The 21,016-nt window shown below is 38.6% G+C and overlaps 1 protein-coding gene across 1 annotated transcript in view; it reads right to left on the bottom strand.

The window, feature by feature from the left end:
- The window catches only part of KLHL14 (kelch like family member 14), a gene marked incomplete at its 3' end in the record, with an annotated part of 95,155 nt that overhangs the window by 65,132 nt on the left and 9,007 nt on the right, over nucleotides 1-21,016 (bottom strand). Inside the window, exon 2 of the mRNA XM_081263291.1 lies at nucleotides 104-225. Within this exon, the coding sequence (XP_081119417.1) occupies nucleotides 104-225 (122 nt within the window). The remainder of the gene's footprint in view (nucleotides 1-103; nucleotides 226-21,016) is intronic.

Genomic DNA, 21,016 nt, shown 5'->3' on the forward strand with positions numbered 1-21,016 from the left:
TAACAAATCAATAAAATGTCTAATTTGATTAACCATGTTTTCGAATTCATCAAGACAGCTCTAACCTGAAATAAATAGGAGAGTAAATAAATAAGTCACTCACTTGTGAGTATTTTCCATGTCTTCTTTTCATCGTCGTAATACTGAACCAAATTGCTGGGGAGCCGGTCAGGTCCGGGCGGCAACCCTCCAACCAATAACAGCATTTTCTTGTTAGAGCGAATTCTTCACCCAAAACAAAAGAGGAGATGAATAACCACATTATTGTAGAGTCTTTTTAGTGGCAACGAAATCATAACCATCAAAAGAATGTTCCTTGCTTGCAGATTTCTATTTCATTTTTTCCTGTTTCTTTTCCCATTCATGTCTCAACAGTTTTTTTTTTTTTTTTGAACCAAGCAGAAAAATGATCAGAAGAACTGCATATCCCTATACTCATGGAATAATAAGCTCCCTTTATGCGATTTGTTAGAGGTTCATTCTAGAACGACCTTTTTCTTATATTATCCCTTTAAATCATCACTCTTTACAGCTGAGTACACATGGAATGCTCTGGAGTGGTACTAAGGTTAAGCATTAAAGTTGCATGTCAAAAATCGTATTAGTCAAAATCATTATTATAAGCCATTCTCCACTCAAAGAACCTTGAAAAAATTAAGGTTATGCAGAGAGTTTGTGAGCCAACTCTTTAATCACTCAGGCAACTTCCAAAACCAGTCTGGTACAATTAGTAGCACAGGGCTAACTAGGATGGGTTAACCAGTTTGAACATGAACTTTTTTTTTTTCCCATTTGTTTAATTTAGCTTAGACTTCTGCCTCCATCCCCTCTCCCCCACTCCCAGCTCGCCCTCCCCTCTGCTCTCCCCCTGTGCACCACTGGCGATACAGAAGCTCCAATTGGTAAAAATGAGACTGTGATGTTGCTGTGAGCCTCCCCAGAGTGGAGCCCTGCCAATGCTTGCCACTGATCCAGCGGCATGAACCTGCTCAACTGTGCAAAGTCACTCTAATTCCCTCCCTCTGTTTTTCTACCTTCTCCCCCAGGGGGCAACCACTGAAAGGAGTGACTACCCACCCATCAAGAGCTGGCAATTCGCTGCTATTAACCGTGACTGTGATTCCCAGTCTGCCTGGCAGTTCCTGAGAACAGGCCTGCAATGTCTCATATGCAGTAAAAGCTATAAGATGCACCCTGGCCGGCGAGGCGACCTGATGGATGTACAACCCTCAGGAATAGTAATGGATTGAGCACATGTACCACTGAAGCAGGGAGAGGAGGCCCAGACCCCCACAAGGGGCCTGCTGATTTAACAGTCACTTTACATATAATTGAACTTTTCATTTACCTGAAAGGCTCAAGGTGGTGGTGGGAGAAACAGAACGACCATGATTAAAGGAAAAAGTCAATAAATACAAAAGGGTTCCTCTTACATATGATCACAAACCATAGTGTGGCTCTGAATCTATTATTACCTATGCAGCCCCTTCCGATTCAAGGATGCTTGGCGAAATAGGCCCCGTGGAGAAGCACTGTTTGTTGGTTAAGAACCTAACATTCAGAGAGTTAACTTAATACAGTTAATGAAACATTTCCATATGAAGAAAGGGAACTAGAGAATTCCTATAATGAAACTCTGGTGCCACTGAATGCATTGTGTATGTCTCACTAGGAAATATCTTCTGGAGAAACTCCTATATTCCAGACTCATCGATAGAGGGAGCTGTACTTAAAGAAGAATGACTAATGCAATAGGAGTTTACAATGTTAATTTTGCCACGCTGTGGATATAGTTGAGTGTAAAGAAAAACAAGCAAATGAACTAACCAACCAACCCAACTTCTTTGAATTTAATGTGCTCTTGACCTGCACCCATATGCCCTATAGACTGCTGGTTGGCAAACAAAAACTGTGAAACAGCAAAGACTCCATACATTGAGAATTTCAGTGACTGGGTGGAAACAATACACATGTAATTCATATGCCATATAATTTCATAAATGCATGCTCACAGGACTGATATATAGCTGTTTCTTTTATTATCATTTTTAGTCCAAATAATCAACTGCTTTGTAAGACAAGTCAAAGTGAAAGCAAACAGTTCTTTTAGGTGCAGTAAGTTATCATGTGTAGACGGACCTGTTCACCTGAAGTCATGATTCTGCAACTGCCTGACATCACATGTGTACATGTGGCCAGACTGCAGATAGGAGGTAGAAGACCAAGATGGGCAGGATAGACACAGAGAAAAGGACTCACTGAAGTGCTGATCGTGACAAAAGCATCATAATTGTATCTGTTTTAATTCACAAATAAAGGTACTGCTTCAAAATGTACTTGATGAATGACAAGGACGTAAAAACATGGCCCAAGTATGTTTATATCAGTCATTGATAAAACTGGCTTCCTTGGACCAATCTCACTGGTGATTTGCTGCCCTTATCTGTGGATGAGAAGAGGACCTTGAGTCTTTGCCCTCTCTGCCTAAAAAGCCAGCCATTTCCATCTGTCCTCTGCGAACTGGCCTGAGGCCTTCAACACATAAGCCACTGTATAGTTTGTCAACGGTAAGCACCTCCTCCCTGGTAGCAATGACATGATGCTACCAGGCTGGTTAGCCTAGCAGCACACCAAGACCCCACATAACTACAACAGATCCCTAAACCACGTGGGTCTCTGCAGGGAATGTGGTAGATTTTATGGAAGAAAAGGAACTCCCACCTACCCTCATGGATTGTGTTTTCTGTGAAGGGTACGTGCTTCGAGTGCATTATGTATGGCCTTCTTAGTGATTAAAGACACATCCCAAATCTTTTGCACTGTTGTATCATCATCCAATTTGTTACCGCATTTTACTTGGAGTCTTTTGTCTCAAAAGCCTGTGTTACACAATTGTCCAAACCAGCATTTCTATTATTTAATTCTAAATAAAGCTTCAAGCTGTATTGTGTGAGGGTGAACCACACAGAAACCCCAAATAGGACAAAGACTTCTGAGAAGTTCGTGATACAGAAGGAAGAACACATAGACAGTGAAACACACTTGAGAGGTTTTCTTGCCATTTTCCCTACTGACTCTCAAAACAGCCCGTAACGTGGCAGGTCATTTTACAGAGGAGTGAGAAAGTTCCCATAGTTGTCATTTAAAACACATACATTTGAGCATTGCATGAAACTATGAGACCCTGGATCCAAAGAAAAAGGAACCTAACAGAGATTATTCCACATTTCTTCTTGCTGAAGAAAAATACAAATGAGAAAAACCATCCCATATTTTACTTTGACAAAAATGCAACGTCAACTATTCAATTACTCCTAGAAAGTAATACACGTGAATAATTCCCGTGGAAAAGCTTTCCTTCTTTTTACCATGCACAATTATAATAGCGACAATGACAATAATGACAGATAATAATGAATGTGTACTGGATATCGAACCTCTGATTATCATGCCATTTATTTGCTATGTGTGAACTTCAATCTGAAAATACCGTGAAACAATAGCACGTGAATTGAAAAAATAAAATTAAGAAAATCTAACTGTGTTGAAGGGGGTTTCCATTATTCTTTTCCTAAATAATTCCAGCAAAGCTTTACAGGTTTAATTTTAGATTAGGCAAAATCTACAAATGTAGCCTTCTTGCCATAATTAGAGCTCCTTCATAGGGCAACATATGCTCTTTATATAGGGAATCAATTTAGTCAAAATTAATATGTACTTTTCATAGCTTTTTATTACTTTAAAAATATTGCTCTCATTCCTCATTTTAGCACCACTGGGACCAAAGTAATGTATTTAGAAGATAAGAAATTAGAGAAATTTAAACATGAAGCTGAGTACAGCATGATCAGTAATATTATTTGTATGCCTTTGACTTGAGTTCTTAGATTTTTTTAGATCCAAAAATATAAGGTTAAAATGGCGATGGAATTTGAAGGTCTCCTTTGTTCCATCTCAGTAATTGCCCAACATTTACCAAGTGTCACATTTGGGTGTCTGTGTGCATGTGTGCATGTATGCTCAGGAGCATACCTACTTTGGTTCCGGGATGAATGATTGAAGGATGACCTAAAACCTCCCGGTGTAAACAAATTTTTCATCATACTGGTGTTTAGATATGGTAAAATCTCATTTATTTATATTTCAGTGATTTGGAACCTTAATAGTTGGGAAACAGGCCAGATAAAGTTATCCTTTCCATGATACATGAAGAAAGTTTTCATTCACTAGATTGCAAGAAGGAATTTCAATCTATTTAAGAAATCAACTGGTTAGCAGGCACTTTAGAGCTACCTCTGTGGGTTAGACCATATTCACTTTACAGACTACAGATAATTCTCATTCATTTATAGATGAAGTTCTTCCACAATGCTTTAAGAATTACCAAATCATAGAGTTGGAGGGAAGCTTTGTGGTACTCTAGTTCAGTGTTGTCCAACTTTGGCAGTTCACTAGAGTCATCTAAGGGGATTAAAATTTTAAAGTTCTTGATAGATTGTCAGTTTCCAATGCTCAAAGATTATGATTCAGTGGGAGGAGGCTTTAAAATTGTCCCACAAACTTCCAGTTGATTCTAATACATTGCTGGACCTGGAGCCACTCACTAACTTTTTCCAGTTCTCTGTATAACGTAGAAATTCTGCTAAGAATTTATAAGTAGTAGTCTTTATCTATGTATACAAGTTTATAATGAAATGAACCTTAGTTTTTCAAAACCTTAGTCTTATACTCTATTATTAAAGATAATAGAGTTTTGAAGTTTATAATGAAATGAATCTTAGCTTTTCACTGTATTATTGAAGGTCGTCGTTGGAGAGTTGAATTCGATTTTTTTTTTTCTCCATGTTCTGGGCTGAATAACCTACCTATGTCTTCCCTAGAGAAGCATGCAGAAATTCAAATGTTGGAGATACTTGCCAAATATCCTCTTCTCCATGTTGAAAACTCATATTTCTCTTTGAAAAGGCTTAAATTTTCCTCACTATCCTGGTCACTGCCTTTTAGTACACTTTTGACTATCTCAGTTCCTTTGAAAATGTGAAGGTCAAAATTATACACATTGTAACACATGTGATATGATAGATGACAAATACATTTTTTTTCCTTTTACAGTCTCTTAAAATCATTGTAGTCTTTTAAGGGAGTCACAAAGCATTTTTGCTTCCAACTAATTACAAACATGGATTTTTTTTTTAAAAAAAGAGATATTTTCAAGCCAAAATTTTCCTATCTTGTATTTCCTCTAACTAAAGTATTTCCAACAGCTCTGAACAAATAGGTATTTTTAAGGTTTTTAATGTTCTCTACTGATTTAGACATTTTTGTTTCAATTCGTTTATTATTTAGAAATTGTTAACTGAACACTATGTTCCAGATATTGTTGTAAGCATTCATGATCATAGTGAGAACAAGGCCTGAATCCCCTGTTCTTCATGGCATTGAATTCCCTCTTCCTGAGGACATCTATGAAGGCACCCTGGTTTTAGGCAAGAAGGTTCCCATTTGTCAAAGGTGCAGCCTTCAGAGCTAAAGTAAGATGCCTAGCTTCATCTCTTCTGAGGTGAGTTTTAGCCCATCTCTTTGTCCCTATTTAATCTTGTTTAGAAAATAGGGAAACAATAGTCCTAAGACATAGATGTTTTTAATTTTTAGGATTAAAAGAAATAACACATGCAGAACATTTAAGTCAGTGCTAACCCAAAGCTAGTTCTCAGCAGCAGCAGCAATATCATTGTCATTGTCCCCATCAGAACTAGCCATTCCTTTGTGCATTTTGCAAGATTTATCAGAGAGGTAGCCCATATCCCCATTCAAATTTTATCGCTTGAAAATAATAAAGGCACAAGGCACTAATTAAAAAAAAAACCCTATAAGTAAGTAGCAAAAAATTAGTAGAATGGAGGGAAGGGAACAGGGTGGGAAGGAGTGAAAGAAGAGGGGAAGTATTGCATTAGAGCAAATTATATTCCATGCTTTTGTGTTAAAATGAATCCTAATGTTATGCATATCTAAAAAGAATACAAATAAAATTAAGTTTAAAAATTATAAAGAATTGTATTTCCTGTGTTTAGATATTTTTCTAATGATCCTAACTCATTCTCTCTGAAATGATACTAAATCACTGAGATTTTTACTTTATAATTCCCTATATATGGCCTTCTTTTTTGGAAACAAAAAATTAATAGAAAAACATTAGTTTTAAAGAGGCAAAGTAAACCAGAGTAGATAATTATTACAACATCTTTCAAAATTCAAGTCAATTTCAAGTTAGGAGTCAGTCAGACCTGGATGTAAACTCTCTTTCTACCACTAGTTGTGCTTTTATTCTTGGGATGACTCATAGCCTTAGTTGCCTCATCTGTAAAGTGGGAATAATCTTAGAAGAATGTTGTGAGGTTTCATGAAGTCATTAAGGTGTAATGGGCAAGTAAGTGGTTACTACTTGTGACCAAAGTCATCTTCTAGACTCAGGTCCTGCTGCTGAGACCTTGAAAGATGAGTATCTCTACCCAGAGAAAGGAGAAAAAACCTTGATGATTTCAATGTCATCCAGTAGGGAGAGGCTGGGGAAGATTTCAACAAGTTATGGCTCTTTCCCATGACCTTGCAGTTTCAGAGCCCTCAACCAAACTCATGATTGGCTGAGTATTTTATAAAAGCATGAATGGGCAATTTCATGTCTGGTAGCATGTCAGTGATGTATGAGAGTGATCTGGGAGGCAGGAAAAGCCAAGGAAACACGTCTCCACCAGTTCACAGACAGGAGGATAGGTGTATGAGTCAGTTTAGGCTGTTGTAACAAAATTACCTCGGACTGGGTAGTGTAAGCAATGGGCATGTGTTTTTTATAGTTTTTGAAGGCTGGGAAATACAAGATCAGAGTGCCAGCAGATTTAGTTCCTGGATAGGGCCAGCTTCCTATTTATGTGCTGACATGGTAGGAGGAGACAACAAGCTCTTTCCTATCTCACGAGGACACTAATCCCTTGCAAGGGCATACCCTCATGACCTAACTATCTCCCCAAAGGTCCAATATCCAGGTTCTGTTCCACTGGGGATTAGGACGTCACATATGAATCTTGAGAGGGAAGGACATAAACATTTAGTCCATAGCAATGGGTTTGGATTTCCTCTAGCCATTGGATTGGAGGCATTTGTGCCAATAATACCAGATCTGGGAAGCCCTAATGGCATCTAGGCAACATATGGAAAATATTTACAAAGTTCCCATAGTAATCCATTGACAAATGACAGCCATTATTATAATGCACCATTATTAACCTTACAATGCTCTCATTTGAAAACAATCATTGGAATTTTGGAATTTTGATTGCTTTGAAGCCTTTTAGATACCATATGTTACACTGATTATACACAGCCATAATATATATAATTAAGTTTAACAAAAATCTAAAATCACTGGGCTTCTTGCAACTGTATTGATCTGGACTTCACTGACAAATTCAAACCATTCACTCTCTGGGCGGCCAGATCTTTCAAGTAAGATCATCTCCACAGCCTCACCAAACTGTAGGGTATACTGAATCCCCTCCCTCTTTATTACTCTATTCTGTGAATTCAATAGCTGCAGGGCTTCTTAAGTCTCTCTCTTCATTCCAATCAAGCTGCCATCAGCCTGCTCTGACTGGGGTGGCTCTCTCAAGTGCATAATGATGGTGTCCCTGCTTTCTATGCCTATTTAATCTACTTTTTCTATTTTTTTAAATTGAACCCAGGGCTTTGTACCACTGACCACTGAGCTACATTCTTAGTCCTTCTCTTTCTTTCTTTCTTTCTTTTTTTTAAAAATTTTGTAACAGGGTCTCATTCAGTTACTAACACTGGCCTTGAATTTGCAATCCTCCTGACTCAGCCTCCTGAGTCACTGTGATTATGGGTGGCACCTCGGCACCCAGCTACCCTACATACTTTGTCAATACATTTTATCGAAGTCTAACATTAATGATCCTCTTCTTAAAAATCATTGACAAATTCTCCATTATCCATCATCTATAAAATGATGTAAACTTTCTTCTTTTCCCTCTCTTCTCTCTCTCTCTCTCTCTCCTCTCATAGGTAAATGCCCTGCTTGAAATTCATTTCAGGTACAAAACAACTTGTGAGTCAAGATCTGAAAAAAAAAAAAAAAACAACAAAACTTGAAAAAGAAACTTCAAAAGGAAATTGCTTACAGCATAGGGAAAATGTATAGAGGAAGATCCTGAGTCCTTGGCCAGGAGGAGAACTCAGAAAGTCAGCTAGCCTTCCCTGAACTTCCAGCCACACTGATACCTGGGGCTCACCAAAGGAGAGCTGCTACCCTGTTCTTAAAATTCTCCAGAGAAGTAAACTCCCTAGAGAATTTGTTCCAGCTGATTTGCTGTTGTATTTAGGTTTCTTTATCATAGCTGTTCTTGGTAATTACACAGCAGCTTTCATGGGAAGAGCTTTAAATAGACCTGATAATGCCTCTCTAAGGTAGGTAAACACAAAGTATCATTATCCCCATTTAACAGATGAAAGAGTAGAGGAAAGGGGGCTCGGGTACCTTTTCCAGTGCCTCAGGATGGGTTTTATTTCCTCCATTTCACACAGGAATGTCTCTAGAGTTTTCTCACACAACTTATCTGTGACTCTCAGATGTGGCTGAAAGTGCCTCAGCATCCTATCTTCTGCCTTTGGAGCCACCCTCTTCATCCCACCAGAGTCTGGCTGTGTAGCAACTGGAGAATGAACAGTCATATGCATTATCCAGTTTTATTACAGTGGATGTAACTGCAAGATTTCCTTGGTCATAATGTATCGAAGGTGCGTGATCACTAAGGAAATTTCTGTCTATAGTTAAAAGCAAAAAGGACTTGGTTCACAGTAAGTGCTCAATAAATGCTTGTTGCATGAAATAAGATATGGTGAATAAAAGAACAAATGAAAAATGTCATTTGTCATTTGATTACCTAGGAACATGATATAGTTCTTTGTATCTTTTTTTCATATCTGTTTGAAGAGAGATTGTAAAAAAGTGTAAACTTTTAAGAGGTGGGACCTAGTGGGAAGTTTTAGTTTTCTGAGGGTATACACTTGAAGGGAATTGTAGGGTGCCAGCATTTTTCTTGCTTTCTTTTATTTCCTGGCTACCATGAAGACAACAGCATCCTCCATCACATGCTCCAGTCCATGATGAGCTGCTTCACCAAAGGACCAAAAGAAAACAGGGCCAACCAACCATGGACTGTAACCTCTACGACAGTGGGCCAAAATAAACCTTTCTTTGTAAGTGATTATCTCAGGTATTTTGTTACAGCAATGGAAAACAGACTAACATTGTCATGTTGACTAACTCCCAACTATAACCAGTTACTTTTAGCATGCAATACCCCCAAACTCCGATTTTTTTATACCCACTTGAGTATGCCCAAATAATTAGCTTTGCTCTTGTCATAACCACCCCATTCATTGCTTTTTGTTGGGTATCTCTGCTTTTCTGTTGGTTCTTTGAAATCAGTATTGTCTCATAGATCAGGAGCTAATCAGTTAATTGTGTTTTAACCATGATAGAGTCAATTTTTCTTTTCTTTTTTTTTTTTTTTTTTTTTTTTAAGTACTGAGGATTGAACTCAGGGATTCTTTACCACTGAGCTATACCCCCTGCCATTTTTCATTTGAGACAGTGTCTTGGTAAGTCGTTTAGGATCACAATAAGTTGCAGGCTTCAAACTAGTGATTCTCCTGCCTCAGTCTCCTAACTCACTGGGATTACAGGTGAGCACTTCCATGCCCAGCTGACCTAGGGCAATATTTAGCAAATTTCAGTTGCTCATCTAGCTGAGTGAGTTCCTGACTTAAGGAAACTGGTACTTGCTGCACAATAAAAAGTGCAGACATGAGATCACAAATAATGAAAATTCAAGTTCTGAAGGATAAAACATATCCCATTAAAATTATAGCATGAGACCTTTATGATTTTTTTTACCTTATCTATATACTATGATATTATTTATTTCATGATTCTCACTTAAAATGCTTTTAAAAAATCCCAGCCTACTCTACTGGTTTCAGTGCAAGCTACAAGAACTTTTGTGTAATTTCTGGGGTAGGGGCACTTTTAAGAGATCCTGATTTAATGATCTAGGGTGGGACCCAACATCAATGTTTTTTTTTTTTTTTAATACATGGCATTCTAGGCAATTCTAGTATGTAACTTGTATTGAGAATCATTGTTCTAAGCAACTATATTTATGAAATCATGGGTTCTATCAGTTAATTATGTTTTATTTCTAACTTGTACTAAACTACAATAATACCCAACCTTACTATTAAAATAAATTTAAAAATAATTTCTCCTATACCTTCTGAAATGATCTCATATTTTTCCTGAGGCAGGGAAACCACTGGAGACACACTATAGTAAATAGAAGAAACCAGGACTGTAACGTTGAAAGCTCTGAAATTTGAGTTACATTCCAATTCTGTCACTTCCTACATGTGTGGCCATCTTAATGGCTGTGGCTTTACACGTTGCAACTGTAATTGACCATCTCCCCACCCCTCTGCTCCTCATTTTGGTCCCTGTAGCTTACTGGGGTCACTGCAATTCTTCCCTGTCATATACTCATTCCAGAATGGGACCGTGTCTTCCAGCATGTGGATGAGTAGTTTACTAATGCTTTTGCCATATTCCTGAACTCACCAAAGCTGCAGACTGGCTGATGGTGACAGAGGCAGATAGCACCAATAAGCCTTGAGGCTTTCATCCAACTCCATGAAATCCCCCCCCCCGCCCCCGCCCCGGGCTAGTTCACAGCCTCAATGGCCAGCATCTTCACTTGATGCTCATTCTTTCTTGGTCCTTGATTTCATGAGGAACAATGCCTTCCAGTTGCTTTTATACTCATGCATTTTCCCCTCCTTCCCCACCTCCCAGAGTAAAGCTTGCTTTTGTAACTAGAAGCAGTTGAATATCTTCTCTGCTTGATCACCTATATAATCCCAAATTCTAATACCTAGTACTCAGTGCTTTTCTTCTGAAGAGTATAAATTGCAATGGAAATAACATCTCATTAATCCTCACCATACCCCTGTGAGGAAGTTGCATGGCAAGTATTACCTCTCACACTAATCCTCCCACCTGCCCACCTGCAAGTAGCTCACTAGCACAGCTGCTTGCTATAGAACTAGCTGAGGAGGACAACCAGTATTTGTGAGATAGGAGAAAGCTGTTCTCCTTGATCCAGAGAGAAGCTGTTCTGTGCAGCCTGTCACAGAGGAGCCATTCGGGCTCTGTGTAGCCTAGTGAAGAAAGGAGACAAAGCGTCACTCTCGCCCTAGCGATGGACTGGTAAGTAATGCCTGCATTTAAGCCCCCAAGAAAGCCCAATTATTACACTATGCTGCCTCCTGAGGACCAATCTCATTACTGAGACTTCTCTCCTACCCCTCCCATCTGGCTGGTGTTTGGAAGAGATGAGTGACTTCCTGCCCTCCCCCCACCCCCAAGAAAAAGTATAGGAATGTACAAGATCACAAAATGATAATAAAAATTCAAATTCAGAAGGATACATATATCCCACTAAAATCCTGTCTCTGAAAGTCACCTATTTTAACAAAACGACATTCTGAGGAAAGGAGTTCAGTCATTCAAGATGATGTTGAGAGGGACAATGGCCAGGTCTCCACCTCAGGATCGGATCCCAAGTTCACCCTACTCCTACTCCAGGGAGAGACTTCTTGAGGGGAAACTGTAAAGCTCCCTGGGAGGAACTGAAGCCAGCCTCCTGCCAAGCAGGGTTTCCGCTTGGAGAGTCACTGTGGGAGTGGCCATGCAGGGAGACAGGGGGAAAGTTAGTTTGCAACTGGATCTTATTTCAAGCATCTCCTGGAATATTCATGCCAACAAATATTCATCTTTACGGTATTCATCTTTAAGAAAAGGCCTTCTAAAAACGCCCAGAATTCACTTTTAGGGCAAGACTAATTCTATGAAATCATTCTGGGGCTAAGGTAAAGGGAGAATTCGTTATTTGGGGGATAGATCTGCTGCTGGGGAGTGAGGCAGGCCCTGGGGGTTTGTATTGTGGAGATAATGAGGTGTGGCTTGTGGGATCCAGCTTAGGGACCCCTGCTGCTGTGGGTGAAATAGGAATCTCTGATCTTCCTCTTCTTTTGCTTTGCCTCTCCTTGGGGAGTCACTTCTTTCTGTTCTTTGCTGTTTCACCAACCCTGGAGGGGCAATGGTGCCAGAGAGAACCCAAATTCCAGCTCCAGGGCTCTGTGGTGTGTGGAGGTCCTCCAATGTCCCCGTCTGAAAGGGCTTCTGGAGAGGCCTGGGGACCCACCCACCAGTTAATCAGCAGGAACATCCTTTCGATCATCAGCTCTTTGAGATGCGGAAACAAATGATTTGGGGGAAAGTTTACTGCATTCCCTGAGGGTGAGTTGTGGACTTTATACTGTGGCTTGAACATCTAGTGCAATGGTATTTTATTTCCAGGCAATAAGTTCCCTAGAGACTGGTAATTCTGATAACTTTCCCAGTACTCATTTCCCCTTTTCTCCTGTCTACTAATCAGATTTCTTTTAATTTTGCAACAAATTTTCTCTATACTTAGAATAAACTGCTGTTAACAGCTTCTCCTATCTTCTACAGATATGTAGCAAATTGGAAAACAGAAATAATTATGTTAGATCTGTGATTTTCAAAGTGTGGTCCAAAACCCACTGGAAGTTAAAATCATCTGGGATTCGTACTAAATATGCAGGTTCCTGGGACCATATTCTAGACCAATTTATTTTACATCTCTGGGATTGGGATGGGAAAGATATATTTTTATAAAACGTCTCTGTGGTTGATTTTTAAAATTTTTATTCTGTGGTTGATTCTTAAGAGAACTACTGGTTAACACAAGATTTTTCTGGGACGGAGGAAAGAGGGAGTATATCTTTTTTTTCACTTATAGTTTTGCATTACTGAAAGAGATATTAATATGTTGCTGACTTAGATAATTGCTCACCTGCCTGTATAACTTTGCCTATATAGATTTAGGTGAAAAGTAACATTTCAGTTAGTTTTCCTAATCTATTTTTTTTTTAGTTCCCAATGTCCTATTTCTGAGTTTTTAAAAAAATTTTTATTGTTGGTTGTTCAAAACATTACATAGTTCGTGATATATCATATTTCACACTTTGATTCAAGTGGGTTATGAACTCCCATTTTTACCCTGTATACAGATTGCAGAATCACATCAGTTACACATCCACTGATTTACATATTGCCATACTAGTGTCTGTTGTATTCTGCTGCCTTTCCTATCCTCTGCTATCCCCCCTCCCCTCCCCTCTTCTCTCTCTACCCCATCTACTGTAATTAATTTCTCCCCCTTGTTTTTTTTTTCCCTTATCCCTCACTTCCTCTTGTATGTAATTTTGTATAACCCTGAGGGTCTCCTTCCATTTCCATGCAATTTCCCATCTCTCTCCCTTTCCCTCCCACCTCTCATCCCTGTTTAATGTTAATCTTCTTCTCATGCTCTTCCTCCCTTCTCTGTTCTTAGTTACTCTCCTTATATCAAAGAAGACATTTGGCATTTGTTTTTTAGGGATTGGCTAGCTTCACTTAGCATAATCTACTCTAATGCCATCCATTTCCCTGCAAATTCTATGATTTTGTCATTTTTTAATGCAGAGCAATACTCCATTGTGTATAAATGCCACATTTTTTTTTATCCATTCATCTATTGAAGGGCATCTGGGTTGGTTTCACGGTCTTGCTATTGTGAATTGTGCTGCTATGAACATCGATGTAGCAGTGTCCCTGTAGTATGCTCTTTTTAGGTCTTTAGGGAATAGACCGAGAAGGGGAATAGCTGGGTCAAATGGTGGTTCCATTCCCAGCTTTCCAAGAAATCTCCATACTGCTTTCCAAATTGGCCGCACCAATTTGCAGTCCCACCAGCAATGTACAAGTGTACCCTTTTCCCCACATCCTCGCCAGCACTTGTTGTTGTTTGACTTCATAATGGCTGCCAATCTTACTGGGGTGAGGTTATCTGACTTTTGTGATGAATTTAATTGTGTCTGCTCCAAATTCATATGCTGGAGCCCTAAACCTCAATGTGACATTGTATGTACCTTTAAGGAGGTAGTTAAAGTTATGAGAAGGGGTCTAATCCAACAGGATCGGTGTGCTTGTAAGAAGAGGTAGAGACAAGAGATCTCTCCTACAAATACCAAGGAAAGACTATGTGAGGACATAGAGGAAAGGCCTGGGAGCCTGGGAGAGCAGAGTGGCCTCGCCAGAAACCAAGGTCTTGAACCTCTGGTCTTGAACCTTGGTCTTGAACTTCTGGTCTCCAATCACCCAGTTGGTGGTATTTTGCAAATGGCAGCCCAGCAGACTAATACAGCCCTCTTTAATAGAACTGTCCACCCAACAGGAACATAGTCTGGAAAGGACCAAAAAGTCTTCACACTCTTTTTTGAGAATTGACACTTGAGACAGAACCCTCATGGTGAAACCTGAGAAAAGATCTTAATTTCACCAAATAATTCTGCACTTTACAGCAATCTATCAACCGGGCTCTGTATGGAGGCTATGGAAGAAGGACAGAAAGATTCCTTATTCACTCCTCTGGTGCTCAAGATAATGTACACATGCAGTAAATGTTCATGGACAACAATATTGTAAAGAAGGAAGGGAAATTAGGAGAAATAAGAACAGATACAGCTTATGTAGACAAGCGACTCCCATAAACTTTTGTGACAAGCTCTAATTAGCATTTATAAATTCACTGACATGAATTTTCAGAAATCTTAAATGTTTCTCATGCTCTGAAACTAGTTTCCTTTCATTAAAAAAAAAAAAATGGAAGCACTCTCTAGTCAAATTCTTTCTATGACAACCAGGACAAGATTATTCTTTCTAGGTCAAAAAGGCTATTGTTTTCTAAAACTTGAACTATTAGTTTGACTCCATTGATGGAAGCCTTGAGGAGCTCTTTTATGCACACAGGATGCCCCTTTCCATAGAATGGATTTTTACTGTAGCTAGACTACTTGTTGCTGGTGTAATTCGCTGCTCCCTAACTCTGGAAAAATCCCAAGCCTTAAATTTGTTCGAATGCATTAAGGATGGTATTTAAACACTTCAGTTTTGTATTGTCTGTTTTCTGTTCTTCTAAATTTTGAAGACAAGAATGCCTGAGCAGCATTCAAAGTTTGTCAGGATTCTAGGTGTCTCAAGAGTCTAGAATTAAGTTCCTTCTCTAATAAGACTTTGGCCAAGGGAAGAAGATGCCTTCTAAAGAAAAAAAAGAAAAAGTGATTCATTGAGAAGTTATCTGCTTTCTTGGTATCTGTTGGTAATGCATCATAAACACTAGAAATTTACCACATCCTCATTAAAATCACTACCACCTTGCATTCAGAGCTATGATGGGGGCCCAGAGTTTTCTTTGTTATGTGACTGAGAGGTAAATCTTTTTGTTTTAATTTTATTTTTAGTTGTAGATGGATACAATACCTTTATTTTATTTATTTTCATGTGTTGCTGAGGATTGAACCCAGTGCCTCACAGGTGCTAGGCAACTGCTCTACCACTATGCTAAATCTTTTAACAGAGAGTAAAATGGAAATTGTTCTGTTCTGAAACATAAGCATGAAGTCTGGGGATCAATTTGCTGACTGTTCCCCATATCCACACACTCCAAACTAAAGTTAGTAAAGTAACATTACTAAACTTAAGTAGAGGAATACAAAGTAATTTCTTATCAAGAGTTGTAAGATTTTTTGTTTTGTTTTGTCTCTAAGGAAAACTGCAGGGACACTGTATCAAGGGAAAGACAAGCCGCACAAGTCATTCTCATGATGAATTTAGCTTTTCCATGTCTTGGTGATGTGTGTAGTGAAGCTCTCAGCCGAGTCTCAGCCATGACCGAAAATCCTGTGCTTTGCTGTTTCCTGCTGATCCCCACAAGGAACGCTTTTGCATCACTATTAAACCGAGAGCTTCTATTTTTTTTTTTTTCCATTTTGTTTTCTTTTGACATATTTCTTTTTATTCTGCAGTGTTTCTTATGAGTTTTTACTATCTTGACAGTCAAAGAATTCCACTTCATTTCCCTAGAATAATTATTACATAAACATTGTTGGGATAAATACTTCTCGTGTACCTTTAAGGACATTTAAATACATAACTTGAATAATAAATATTTTTCTTTAAATAAGAGATTTGCTTAACCAAGTTCACGCTACCATTTGGGAGATACAATGCCTTAGTCAACAAAGCCAAGATAATCAGACAAAGAAGAAAACAAACAACATCATCATCAAAATGTTACCAATAGTCATTTTCTTATATACCACAGTAATGACTCTCATACTTGTGCTTCATAGGTCTTTTTCTCTGTCACGCCAAACACCAGGATTTTTAACAGCCATATGTATCATATGTCATATGTATCATATAAAAATATCTAGAAAAATTCCCATTATATAGCTGCATGCATTTTATTCCTATTTTTGCCAAAAAGAACACTGAATTCATACAAAAAGTAGCCCCCATTGTGATTTAGGAACCATAAGAAGCCTAACCCAAAACACAGGACTCTTATAATTCAATAATAAAAAGATGAATAATACAACTTAAAAAAAATGGCCAAAAGATTTTTTCAAGAAAACATGGTCAAAACTACTGTAAGATTTCAACTCACTCCAGCCAAAATGGCGATTATCAAAAATACAAGCAATAATCAATGTTGGCAAGTATATGGGGGAAAAGGTACACTCAGACATTGTTGGTGGGACTTGCAAATTGGTGCAACCACTCTGGAAAGCAGTATGGAGAGTCCTCCGAAAACATGGAATGGAACAACCATTTGACCCAGTTATCCCACTCCTCAGTTTATACCCAAAGGACCTAAAATCAGCATACTACAGTGATGCAGCTACATCAATCTTATAGCAGCTCAATTCACAATAGCTAAATTATGGAACCAACCTAGGTATCCTTCAACAGATAAATGGATAAAGAAAATGTGGGATATATACACAATAGAATATTACTCAACCTTAAAGAAGAATGAAATTATGGCATTTTCACGTATATGGATGGAACTGGAGAATATCTTGCTAAGCGAAATAAGCCAATCCAAAAAACCAATGACTAAATGTTTTCTCTGATATGCAGATGCTAATTCACAATAAAAGAGTGTGTGCTAGCGAAGAATAGAAGATTTTGTGTTAGACAGAGGGGAGTGAAGGAAGGGGAGGGGTTATGGGGGTAGGAAGGATATTTGAATGAATTGAAATTATTACCCTATGTGCCTATATGATTACACAATCGGTATGATTCTACATTGTATAAACTAGAGGAGTGAGAAGTTGTACTCGTTTATGTATGATGTGTCCAAATGCATTCTACTGTCATGTATAACTAATTAGAACAAATTAAAAAATGACTTAAAAAAGATGCTCAACATGAGTAGTCAATAAGGAAATGCAAACCATAATGAGATAGCACTTCATACCCACAAGGATGGCTGTAAAAAAAAGAGAGCTAATAAGTGTTGACATTAGAACCTCAAAGGCTGCTGGTGGGAATGTGAATTGGTGCAGCTGCTTTGGAAAACCATATGGCAGTTCCAAAAAAGGCTGACCAATTGTTGAATATTAACTGAGTTACCATATGAGCTAGTAATTCTACTCATAGGTATATACCCAAGAGAAATGAAAGCATATTACTATATAAAAACTTGTACATAGGTACCTACAGCAGCATAATTCATAATAGCAAAATATGAAAACAACCCAAGTGTCCATCAACAAATGAATATTCATATATATCATTATTCAGCCAGAAAGAGAAGCAAATTACTGTTACATGCCACAACTTGATGAATTTTGCATACATTTTGCTACATGAAAGAAACTAGTCAAAAAATACCACATAATGTACGATTCCATTTATGATAAGTGTCCAGAGTAAGCAAATCTATGGAGACAGAATATAGACTAATGGTACCTAATGCTGGGATGGGGAGATGGCAGTGGTGGTGGTGGTGGGGAATGGGGGCTGATTGATAACAGGTTTGGATTTTTTTTGAAGGGGAATAGAAGGATGATAAAGTATCTTAAAATTGATTGTGATGATGGCTGCTTAACTTTGAATATAACAATCCCATTGAATTATACAGTTACATGAATTGCACAACTCAATACAGCTATTTGATGTGAATTTACCATGATTTTTCTAACTTTTCTGATTATTGATATGGAAGAAGACAGAAGAGACTCCGGCACTAGCTAGGTAGCTCTGTAAGTAACTCAAAGGTGGATAAAATGAATATAATACAAAACATAAAACAGTGAATGCAATGCATAATGCTTGAAGCATTATCATTATTAGAAGAACACTGGGACTCAGGGTGTGGGAAGCCCAATTCTAGAATGGACATATCATATTGAATTAGCAGTCCTGCCTAACAAGTGAAAATAAAGGCATATTAGACATAAATAGAACTATACCTATAAAAATAAAAGCTATCAATTATTAAATCTTCATAGCCAGGTTCTAGACTAGATGTTGTAGATACATAATTTCAACATGTGCAGCTGCACTGAAGTAGATATTATTAGGTACATTTTATAGAAAGGAAATCTGAAAATAGCTTAAGTAAATTAGCCAAAGAGAGAAAGCCTGTAAGTGGTTGAGATGGGATTTGAACCCACATCTGTCTGACTTTTAGGTCATAATAATTATGCAACAGAGTTGTTTAAGATAGTTGCATTATAACTTAAGCTTTTCATTTGTACCTCCTATTACATCTCTCTGTCTCTCCCTCTTGTTATTTTGGAGTGAATGCTTGTAAAAACCTTGAGAGAGGGAGATTACAGAAATTGCCACTGACAGTGATGGTACTGTTGCTATAGCAACCAAGCCACCAAATTTGTTTGTGCTACTAGACACACACTTCTGTCTCTGTAATACACCCATACTGACTAGGATTCCTCACAGTATCAATTAACCCCTGTTAATGCACATGGAATAGCAAGTGCTGAGAGTCTGCTGTACTTCTGACAGCATTAAAGTATCTCTTTCAAAGTTTCCTTCCCTGACTCATGGATTTGGCATTCTTTGTTCCAACCTGCATCCTTCTTTTGCACAGGATGCTCTGGTGGGGTTGGTTTTGAGGGATGGCTAAGCATCAGGGCCAAACAGCAGCCTGCTGCTTTGTTCTAAGCAAGATTTAGAAATAAGACTCTTTTCTTTTTGGCAACAAATGGACCCTCTTAATGCAATAATTCCTCATTCAGTGCCAGATTCTGAATTGATGACCATCCCATCCCCACCCTCATGTACAAAATAGACCCTTAGCCAATGGGAAAAAAAAAAGTCTCAGAAGTTACTGTACAGCAACCAACAATATGAGGTTTGTGAACACATACACACACACACACACACACACACACACACAAATCTGTCTAGCCACATTTTTCAACAACGCTTCTACATTTTCAAGGGCTCTTTCTTCTTGGATATTGATGCTTTCTCTCTTCCTCCTCCTCTCCATTTCACTGGCCTCGCCTGTCTTCAGAGGCACCTCAAGGCGCATAAGGCAGGGAAGTGGAACCGACTATAATTCTTCAGTTCACTTCTCTGCAGCCTCCAGTGAGCCAGTCTCCATACGGTGGGTGGCCCAGCTGAGCTCTGAGAAGTTCAGAGTCCCTGTGCAGGTGCAGTTTACCAGCCCACTCCCAGGCTCTCTGGGAGCAAAGAAGCCAGGCAATTGTAAATGGGAGACCTCTGGAAACAGCAGCAAAGGAAACCTCTGTGCTGGAGGACATGAGATTAAAAAGAAGAGTGACTATTATCTATGCAAGGAAGAAACGAAGGACTTTTAGACCTAAAAAGGCCATCATTCCCCTCTGAAGGATTAAATATAGGTTGCTGAAAGCCATCAGAAACTCTAATTTTCCCACTTCTTGCTGATGCCCTTGGTTTCACCTTTGAATCCCTTCAGTTTCATTCTTCTGGTCTTAAAAGTCTCTGGCTATTTCTGTGCCATCAGTGAAATATACAAATATGCCATAGAGTTTTCTTAATAGGCAAAGTGTATTCAGGTACATTTTGCTTAAAGCATCTTTTAAAATTAATAATAAATCCATTTTTAAATAGCATTCTAGCTTTAGTTGTTTTTTTCCCCCTCAATATTTCAACTGATATTTGCCCAAACCTTAGGAAGTCGTACTATGATTATTAGCCTATTTTATTGATGCAGGACCCAGTTAAAGTGGAGCTAGGACCTTCTTAAGGTTTATGATTTCAAAGGCAGCAGTATTTCCATAATTGTATTGCTTCTTTTCTAAGTTCCACTAAAAAAGCATGCTGATTTTTTTCCACTACAGAATTAGTCTACATGGTCATTAATCCTCAGCTGGGTCTACAGCTTCCCCTGTGATTTGGACAGCCCCTTCTCCAGTGTCTCTGGCACACACCCCTTTTTTCAGTTCCTAGAAGATACCAAGTTCTTTTCTGCCCCAGGGGCTTTTGCACATGTTCATTTCACAGCTTTGGGTGCCCCAATTATATACCCTGCCTCCTCCACCCCCAGACCCTAGATATCTCATTTCCAGGGTTTCTGCAGAGGAAGTCTTCTTAGGCTACTCAGACAAGAATACAGCCCTCTGTTATATGATATCCCTGCCTATGATCCTTTTCTAGTTTAATGTATGTATTGCTACGAGGATTAACTGGAATACTTATTTATTCTTTCCTTTTTGACTGCAAACTACATGAATTCAGGAATGTGTCTGAGTCGTTCAACTTTGTATCTCAGATCACAGGGCTTGGTGGATTGCATATGTGCAATACTAATTTGGGGGAGATTCCACAGCACAACTTTTTGTAAGTGGTAAATTGCAACAAATCGCCCCAAGTTCCAACCAGGGCATGGGCTTAGAAAACCTGCCAGAGGTTGTGAATGTCTTCTTGCTTTTCACACCTGCTGCCAGCTCAAATCACACT

This window comes from Spermophilus citellus, assembly GCF_964194105.1.
Source record: "Spermophilus citellus genome assembly, chromosome: 12".
Classification (NCBI taxonomy): Eukaryota; Metazoa; Chordata; class Mammalia; order Rodentia; family Sciuridae; genus Spermophilus; species Spermophilus citellus.